This window comes from Mesocricetus auratus, unplaced genomic scaffold (genome assembly GCF_017639785.1).
Source record: "Mesocricetus auratus isolate SY011 unplaced genomic scaffold, BCM_Maur_2.0 Super-Scaffold_100001, whole genome shotgun sequence".
Classification (NCBI taxonomy): Eukaryota; Metazoa; Chordata; class Mammalia; order Rodentia; family Cricetidae; genus Mesocricetus; species Mesocricetus auratus.
The window spans coordinates 2,623,363-2,633,519 of NW_024429187.1; the positions used below are offsets into that span (position 1 = coordinate 2,623,363).

Sequence of the window (10,157 nt, forward strand, 5' to 3'; positions counted from 1 at the left end):
CTTAGGTAACTGCTTAGTCACAGAAGGTACATTTTACAGTGTGCCATGTTTAAGACAGACTTGCAACTAGTCATGATGTTGAGAATAAGCAACTGTGCTTGCTCAGCTCTGAAGGGGACATCTATACCCACCCTCACCTCAAGACTCAGGGAACATAGCAGAAGGAGAGGTACAATGAACATGAGATCTGGAGGATAGGAAGGAGTGCCGTGAAATATTGTCTTTGGGATCTGGCATGACAGCTGCAGTCATGAATTCACATCAGCTGTGGTTCAGCATAAGACCCACATGGTCCAAATGCCAAAGCTGAGAATCTATTTGCAGCTGATGGTTGCTAGGGAGAGTGATCATTTTTAAAGACTTTGACCATTGATAGGTTTCCCATGTACAATAAATGGCCCCACACCTGTGTGCATACAATCAACTCCCATTAGACTCTGTGGGACATTAAATTTTAAAAAAAGAAAAAGAGAAGGGAAGGAAGAGAGAGAGAGATGTATCCAGTATATAAAATAAATGAAAAAAAGGTATTTAAATAAATTACATTGAAGAAAGAAAACAGTCTGGAACAATTAAAAAAAAAAAGAAAGTTAAGCATCTCAGCCCAGAACCCAAGACTGCTATGCTAAACAACTTGACCATAGTGAGTTGGGGATTGCAAATCAGTTACATTAATTATATTTTTATTAGTGGGGAGATCAGAAGAGAACTTGTAGGAATCACTTCTATCCTACACCATGTGAGTCTAGGGATTGAACTTGGGCTGTAGGACTCAGAGTATGTGCCTTTACCCACTAAAGCCATCTCACCAGCCCACTAGCCATTTCATTTTAGAAATCGGGGACTGTCCAAGTGGAAACACCACAATTACTAGTTCCTGAGATATGTCAGGACAGTGTGTGCCAGAGAAAGATAAAGTTATTGTGTGTGTCTGTGTGTGTTAAACAATACAGCTAAGCAATCCTTTCCCTCTGAATAAAAACTATTCAAAACACAATTGCCATGGACATTTATTTATTAAGTCTACATAAGGTAAAGGCAGAGCTCAGGAAAGCCTGACTCATCAAGCATCATCCAGGACCACACCTTGCTCACTCTTCCTTTTTGTTGGGAGCATCTCAGGTTCAATTGTTTCCTACACAATATCCAGTGGGCTTGTTTCAAAGTTGGGGTCTTCTCAGAAAGTAGAGGAGACTACAATGATTGTCACAGCAAATGAGACCTTTACTGCTCTGTCTAAATTAAAAATAAAATAAATAAAACAGGAGTTACCAAGAGAACCTCAAAGATAGGGCCCATATTTAGTCATTTAACATTCTGAACTTGGGTATGGAATTTTATGTTTCTGTATATAATCCCTTATCAGCTCTTATCTTCCTGTGTCTTACATGAAAAATTTAAGCACTCTGATGATAGTCATTCTGTTGTTATACACAATCATAATAGAGAATTAAAAAACAAAAATACAAAAAGAACCAAGAGGATCCGGAGAGATGGCTCAACAGTTAGCCATAGAGACTGGTCTTCCAATAGACCCAGGTTCAACTGCAACTACCCAAATGACAGCTCATTATAATCTTTAATTCCAGTTCCAAGGGCTCTGACACCTTCTTCTGGCCTCTGTGGGTAACAGACACACACATGGTGAACAGACATATATGCATCATAACACCTGTTCACATAAAATAATAATTTTAAAAATCATTTTAAAAGCCAGAAGAGAGGAGATACTAAAACAGGAATTGCTAATTCAGGAGACTCCTTGTGTTTTTCATGGAATCATATATTCTATATGTTAGATGGTGGCTTGACTAGGAGTCCATGAGTTGGACTGTGTTCCACACCCTAGAGAGATAAATGAGAATTTATGAATACTCAATGGAGAGGCAATTTGTGTCCTGTCATGAGTGTACATGAAGCTCCAGATCCTTGAATAGAAAAGGCCTGCATAAAGGAATAATTTCCTTTTTATACTTTAGTTTATTTTCATTTACTTTGAGATAGGGTTTTGCTCCATAGATCAGACTGGCCTGGAATTTATTATGTAGACCTGGCAGCCTTGGATCTAAGAGATTCAATTGCCTCAGATTCCCAAAGTTGTCAGGTTAAAGATTTGTGCCACCATTCCTGTCCATGCCTGCATTTATCTCAACTTTGGGAGGTATTAAATGTGGAGTCCATTCTGAAGGGACTAGAATTGGCATCAAATAGAACAAAAATTCTCTAGGGAGGTATCAGGGATAAAAGAGAAGAGACTTACAAAATCATTACCAGGGAAGGAGGGGATCGAGCCTGCAATGAAATAAAGAAATAGTTTCAATTCACCTTAAGTATCAATCACTCAAGCAACCAACATTTATCTTAGAGGAGAAAAACGTGAAAATTTATGACAGAAAAAATGGGAAAATGCAGAGGGTATGATGGCTTACACCTTTAATCCCAGCACCCAGGAAGCAGAGGCTGGCAGATCTCTGTAAGTTCAGAGCCAGCCAGGTGTTCATATAATGTTCCAGGACTGGAGATACATAGAAATACCCTGTCAATGGATGGATAGATGGAGAGAAAGAAAGAAAGAAAGAAAGAAAGAAAGAAAGAAAGAAAGAAAGAAAGAAAGAAAGAAAGGAAGGAAGGAAGGAAGGAAAGAAAGGAAAGAATAAAAGATAGATAGATAGATGGATGGATGATATAAATGAGTGTGCCAAAGAGATCCATTGATTAACTCATGAAGCCTTAAATTCCTTTTACTTCTGTTCAGTCCAAATACAAAGGACATCTACACGTATAAAAATTTTTGAGCCAGGATACTGTCTGTCTGTAATGTACTGTATCCACTGGAAGAGAAAAGGAGGTGATTAATCCCCTCTTCTTAACCATATTTCCAAACACATGGATATCCAAGGAGCTAGCAATATAGAGCTTCCCAGGGTTTATTCCTTTGATCAGGTGACTGAAAACAAACCTTTTGTCACCAACAGGTGTCTTCTGTTGAAAATATTCCAGGAAAGTGGAATATGTATTCTTTGAATTTCAAAGAATTTTTGGTAAAATTTAGTCCACCTTAAAGGTCAAATCAGCTAGTTTCCCAACTTGAGTAAATACAGGGCCACGCTCAGAAGTGAGACAGAAGAAAAGGGCACAAAGAAGATGCCAACAATTTTAAAGACACACTGCTCCTACCTGGGATTTCAGTGGCTTCTTCCAGGAAGCTGTTGGGAACTATCTCAGCCTCAGGAGAAGACACTAGGAAGACAGAAGTAAAGACAGGTCTGCTCACCAGCTGTGGAGGAAAGCAAGCTGCCCTGGAGGAAGGCACAAGATGGGGACAGAAACAGCTTTCCAGACCTCTAGAAACCACACCCTCACTTACCAGAAATCTGTATGCTTTTGTCACACACTTCTGGGTCTGATGTACAGTCCTTAGGGCAGTTAAAGTCAGTGACTGAATGATTGTCTGTGTCATCTGGTAGAACAGGTTCTACCACCCTCTCAATTGGTGGGGGTGCAATCATTTGTGACTTGAGGAAGGCAATGAGTTTCTCTAGTAGTTCTTTAGTTTCAACAGATGAATTCATGACTTCTTCACAGTATGGGTCTAGTGGGTCATAGAAGAGAATTGGTAAAAACTGGTTAGATCTAGTTGATTCTAGTAGGTGTTTACTAGTGGATTCTAAAGAAACCCAACAGGAAAGAACAGCTCAAGTCTTTTAGTAAGCATATTCTCTGCCCTCTGTCCAAGGGGAAGTATAACGTGCCTGCTGTAGTGTGGTCTCACCACAGTCTTGTTCAGGAGGTAAAGTTCCTGGGCTGACTGCTTCTCAGAGCAATGTTATCACAGCCTACTCTTGCCTTCTTTAAGGAGTCATTTGAGGAAAGAGAACCTGTATTGTACCACTGTATCTGTGCTGGTCAGACTGATGCAAAAGAAGATCTTAAGACACACTTCTATAATCCCTCCAGAGTTCTGAAATCTACTTATGGTTCAAATTTATAGAAACCACTGGTCCCAATGTAAGAAAGAATGGAATGAATGCTAACATGTTCCATTACAACTACTTTTCATCCAATGCCCTGAGTCCAGAACCCATTTTCGGCACATCCCAAAACACTAAGCCCTAATGTCATAGGGCTAATCACCTACAGAAACCTCACAGTCTACTATGCACAGGGGACTCATCTCACTGTGACAGGAACTGTCATCAGCATCACTGTCTCCTCTCACTTGGCTTCATCTCACATGTGTTTGCAGTGAGGAAACCTACCCAGCAGCCCAGACAGTGAGAGTCATCTGACAAGAGCAAGTGAAGGCAACATGTCACTTTCACTAAGCTGGGAAGGAAGTTCTCCTAAGAAATTGCCTGACTTCAGAAAGAAATTAAACAAAAAGATTTGGGATTGGAAGTTCTTTTTTCTCTCTGGCTCATGAGTACATTATTTCTTTCCTCACTCAACAAGGTACAAGTTTCTATCCCAGATCAAGACAGTACAAAATCTGTGACAAAGATGGCTGCCAATGCTCTCAAACATAATTGAAGCTCACTGTGTGGAGGCATCTCCATCTCTTCACCCTAATTCACCAGAATCACATCACCTCCTTGATGCCCAGAGAGGATGGGACTATCAGAAATATCTCAAATAACTGCCCTGGTCCCATATGACCAAGCTTGTTAACTCTGTGTGGTTAACTCAAACTCACAGCCAAATAATAGCTCAGTCAGTCACTCAGCTGCCAATCTCACGTAAAACGACCTTCACAGAATTACCCAGTTTCTACTTAAAACTTTCGCCACAAACCAAAACCTCCGACACAATCTCCACACAAACACATACTCACACACTTCAACTCCATTCTCCAAAGGATTCCAAGGTACTCATACCTCTGTCCACTCTGGAGAAAGCCATACCCAGAGCACACAAGATACAGATCACCAGAATCTTGGAGAGCATCATGCTTCTCTAGGATGAAGGTAACCAGCGAGCAGAGGGAAGGAATAAGTCCAGGAACATCTGTGCTGCGCTTTTATACATTCCTCTACCCTGTCCCTTAGGGCGATTTTCACAGTTTACTGGAGGGGAAACAAATAGAGGTAGGGAGGGTATTGGGGAGGCCCATCATAAACCATCAAAGAATGCACCAGGAAGGAATTAAGAAAATCTAACAAGGGGCAGAGAGACACTAGAAGCCAGGCTATGCTAGGAGAAAGAGTCTGATGAGGACATTGTGAGTCAGACACCCACGTATTGATAATAGCTCCATTGTGCTCTGAGGTCAACGGAGAAATTCCTGTTCCATCAATGTGCCCACCCAAACCCCCGATTTCATGACTGCTTTTTTCTGGTCCTCAAAGTTGGCATTGTGTCAGAAAATGGGCTGTTTGAACCTAAGGACAAACATTTTATACACATTAGATTCCTCTCCCCGGCAGATCCCTGAGGAAGAACAGTGGAGAACTGTTCACTGCAGTAGTAGAACCATCTAACACTAGGCTGTGTCATTTCTCCTCAGTGCCAGACATTTTGATTCTCAACAGGAGCCTAGCTGTAGACATTTCACCCACCTATCCCCAGGAGGAGCCTGAAGGCTGACTGACTGCTGAAGTAACTTACATTATACAAGGAATTGTCTCTCTACGAGGGTGTCAAGAACATGGATTATGTTCTGTCTGCTAACGCTGGCTCCTGCTAGACCATCCTCAGGACCCAAGGCCAGTGTCAGGTTAAGACAAATCCTTGCCTTGTCTAACCCTCAGGAGAGATGGGACGTAGACAGATGCAAATTATGCTTCAGGCAGCTTGTGTCAGCCAGCTGCACAACTCACTTCAAATTCCCTCTGTGCTTCAAAGGCAGGCAGGTCTCCAGTTGGCTTGCAGGAGTCCTGACACCTTGAAACCATCTACTTGTCCGCTTTATTGCTTGTCAGTTTCCTATGCTAACCAGTTTTCAGGTGGCTTCTGCAGACACCACAATCTCACTGATAGCATATGGGAAGGAACCTCATAGCAGTAGCAACAATAACAGCCAACAACTATGGTGTGCATAGACATACACAATGTGTGTCTAGATTTTACCCTAATATTAGCCCTCAGTGAACTCATTCTTCTCCCTATTAAGGAAACCATGAAGCAGAGAGGCTAGGTAGCTGAGGAAGTGGTGCACAGTAAATGCCCCACTGTCAGGAATCAAGCCCACCTACAGTCTGAAGACACACGGCCAATCCTCAACCATTCTGCTTCTTGTCCCCCACCTCATCCCATCTCCCTCCCTTCCTAGTTAGCTCTCTGATCTCCACAATGCTGGTTTGTACTGTGATGTGTGGCACTGCATGAATGGAACACACATGAACGCACACACGCACGCACTCACACAGATACATGCATGCACTCACACAAACACATGCATGCACTCATACACACACATGCATGCACTCACACACACATGCATGCAAGCACTCACGTACTCTCTCTCTCTCTCTCTCTCTCTCACACACACACACACACACACACACACACACACACAGAGGCACAACTGGCTTTCTAGAAGCCTTTGACTCGGTAAGCTCTAACCCAGACACAATGGTCAGGAGCTTGGGAGGCAAGAAGCACCTTGCAGGTGAATCACACTTGCAGCAAAAGGACTCAAAGGAGACAGCAGTGCAGTCCCTCCCAGTCCAGCAGAAATGGAAGCAGACTACTGCACTGGCCACAGTGAGAACACTTCCTGCCACAGAAAATGACATGTTTTGACTCTCTCATGTAAATCCTGAAGTCTATGAAAAGAGCAAAGAAAAGACTGAAGGATACCGAAATTTCTCTAGCACTGTCTTGTGTTTGACAATCGCAAATTAGGGCTCAAGGTGTCCCTTCAGAGGTCTAGCGCTGGGCTCTGGCCTCAGTTTCCACAAGTCTTAGAGCTGGATGGGGACAGCCTACTAGCCAGTGGGTTGGGTCAGAGGAGCAAGTTGCTCCAGTCTGGGAGGTAGAGGTGCATTGCTTTCTTTCCCAATGAGTGTGTCTGTGTAGAGATGGAGGGACCCAGGAAGACCCAGGCCTCTGAGAGGGAGAATTAACAAAAATCCATAGCTATTCATTTTTGAATTCAAACACAGAGCAGGTAAATAGAGCCCACAAAACACCGCATGTGGACAGAGATCTTAGGTTCTAGACTTAGGTTACACAGACATGGATCCATGTAAAATTTCACGTCCCCTTCACAACTTACTCATCCCATCGGACTGTTGTTGGTGCTGTGTTTTTTTTTGGGGGGAGGACATTTGTTTGTTTGTTGTTGTTTGTTTGCTTGTTTGCTCATTTGAGGCAGGGTCTTTCTATGTAATCCTGGCTGTTCTGGAGCCCACAATATTATATCGATTATCGAGGCTATATAGGGAAAAACAATATATTTATTTATCAGGGAGAGAGAGAGTCGCACATACCAGGAGTTAGAAGTGTGGCTGGCTTCCAGGAGAAAAAGAGGGAGGCCCCTTTTCCTTTCACTACCTTTTATCTCTACCTTGACCCCGCCCTGTTGGGCGGGTAGCTTTGTGGGGTTCACTCCTACAATTCCCCTTTTAGTCTAAATAGAAGATTTAAATTTGATACAAACTCAAACATATACAACATATATACACAGAGGGTGATAATTAAGTTATAATCTATTTATCCTAAACTAAACATATCCATTCCACCTAAATTCTAAACTTATCCGAAAGGGATGCCTAAGTCTGAACACCTCCTTCCGGTTCCAACCCTAAATAAGAGCAGGCTGTTGCCTCAAACCTTTGCCTCTGACTCCCAAGTGCTGGGATCAAATATGTGTGCCACTGGACCCAGCAAGCCCATCATTTTTTAACCTTGAAACACAGGTGACATTAGTAACCCTTTAAAATGTCACTGCAGGCATTAAATAAACTGATCCATGTAATCCAGGTCTGGAATGCAGTAAATGATTGTTGACTGGCAGTTCCAATGATGTACAGAGCAGCCATTTGGGAAAACACTGACAACAGATTTCCCTTTATGATCTAGTAATTACACTTCTTGGTATGTATCAAAACAGAAGGGAAAGGAGGGTCTTGAAGAAATAATGACCACTTTTGCTCATTGCATCATTATTTATAATAACCAAGAGGAGGAAGCCACTCAGTGTCCATCATGAGACGAATGGCTAGTGAGTGCCATGTACACAATGGCATCATTCAGCCTTTGGAGACAATGGCTTCTAGAAAGCTGTTGCAAGAGCATCCCTGAAACTTAAGTCCATGAATAAAAACATAATGGTAATTTCTGAATACTTGATAATAGTTAAGGCTAGAGAAACAAGACTTAGTTGCCATACACTAACCTAAACACTTTTAGCTAAATATTCCATAAGTTGTAATTCCTCACCAAAACAGTCACATCTTTCCTAACCACAGAGAAGTGTTCTGAGAAACATGTCTGTAGGTGGTTTTGTCATTGAGCTAATGTTAAACGGTGACTGTGACATTGCAAGGCAGTAAATTTTTTAAAAAACTACCCTGGTATTGTAGCAATTACTCTGAGAGTTTGGAAATAATGTCTTCCTACCTCTGTCCCTAGGCTATTGAAAGCCTCAAATGAACAAGTCAGACAAGCACCACCCCATGGCACCATGTTCTCACATGACACCTAGCTAGATGTGTTGCCCTTAACTATTTATTGGTTCAAAGAGACTGCCCCTCAGCAGATTCTCCATTTCTAAGATTTGAGCAGGAGATGCCATCTATTCTGTTCACTGGCCCATTCATAAATAACTGCTAGTTCTTGAACACTGGATTGGAAGAGAGACTGTGGGGGAAGGCTGTGATGGTTATGAACCACAGAGGAACTAGATCTGCCTATTGACAGTCTCATCTGTGGAGGGCATGGGAGGGACATCACGCTGCTCTTAGAATATTCGGCTGCAAAAGGGTCATCAAGGGATGCAGGGATGGTTCCATCAATGTAATCCACCATATAAACAAGGTGTGAAACAAAAATCACATTATCATCTCACTAGATGATGAAAAAGCCTTTGACAAAATTCAACACCCCTTCATGATAAAGGTCTTGGAGAGATCTGGGATAACAGAAACATACCTAAACATATTACAAGCTATATACAGCAAACCAAAATCCAACATCAAATTAAATGGACAGAAATTCAATATGAGTCCTCTAAAATCAGGAACAAGACAAGGCTGTCCACTCTCTCCATACCTTTTCTTTCTTTCTTTTTTTTTTTTTGGTTTTTTTTTTTGTGACAGGGTTTCTCTGTATTGTTTTGGAGGCTGTCGGTCCAGTCTGGCCTCAAACTCACAGAGATCTGCCTGCCTCTGCCTCCCGAGTGCTGTGATTAAAGGCGTGTGCCACCAACGCCCTACTCTCCATACCTTTTCAATATTATACTTGAAGTTCTAGCCGGAGCCATATGACAACAAAAGTACTTCAAGGGGATACAAATTGGAAAGGAAGAGGTCAAACTTTCTCTATTTTCAGAAGATATGAATTTACATAAATGACCCAAAGAACTCTACCAGGGAACTCTTACAGCGGATTTACACCTCCAGCAAAGTGTACAAGATCAACTCCAGAAAATCAGTAGCCCTACTATATACAGATGATAAAAGGGCTGAGAAAGAAATCAGAGAAACATTACCCTTTACAATTGCCACAAACAACATAAAATACCTTGGGGTAACGCTAACCAAACAAGTGAAAGACCTGTATTGCAAGAACTTTGAGAATTTAAAGAAAGAAATTAAAGAAGCCCTCAGAAAATGGAAAGATCATCCATGCTCTTGGATAGGTGGGATCAATGTAGTAAAAATGCCAATCCTGCCAAAAGCAATCTACAGATTCAATGTAATCCACATTAAAATCCCAGCACAATTCTTCACAGACCTTGAAAGAACAATAATCAATTTTATATGGAAAAACAAAAGACCTAGGATATGCAAAACAACCTTACTCAACATTGCAACATCTGGAGGGATCACCATCCCCGACCTCAAGCTCTATTATAGAGCTGTACTCCTGAAAACAGTTTGGTATTGGCAAAAAACAGATTTATAGACCAATGCAATCAAATTGAACACCCGGATATTAATCCATACATATAAGAACATCTGATCTTCGACAAAGAATCTAAAAATATACAATGG

The 10,157-nt window shown here is 41.7% G+C and overlaps 1 protein-coding gene across 3 annotated transcripts; it reads right to left on the minus strand.

Moving 5' to 3' along the window:
• Positions 1-997: 997 nt before the first annotated feature.
• LOC121139734 (kidney androgen-regulated protein-like) lies at positions 998-5,741 on the minus strand. Of its 3 annotated transcripts, XM_040743714.1 has the most exons (6): positions 5,605-5,741; positions 4,875-5,063; positions 3,368-3,592; positions 3,178-3,240; positions 2,272-2,292; positions 998-1,236 (listed from the first exon to the last, which is right to left on the minus strand). In XM_040743714.1, the coding sequence occupies exons 2-6, from the start codon at positions 4,945-4,947 to the stop codon at positions 1,178-1,180; spliced, it is 441 nt and encodes a 146-aa protein (XP_040599648.1). In that variant the 5' UTR covers positions 4,948-5,063; positions 5,605-5,741; the 3' UTR covers positions 998-1,177. The 3 variants fall into 3 exon arrangements, with proteins under 3 accessions (XP_040599648.1, XP_040599650.1, XP_040599649.1); XM_040743716.1 differs by lacking the exon at positions 4,875-5,063 and having other exon boundaries at positions 5,605-5,705; XM_040743715.1 differs by lacking the exon at positions 5,605-5,741 and having other exon boundaries at positions 2,261-2,292; positions 4,875-5,026.
• Between the last annotated feature and the right edge of the window lie 4,416 nt (positions 5,742-10,157).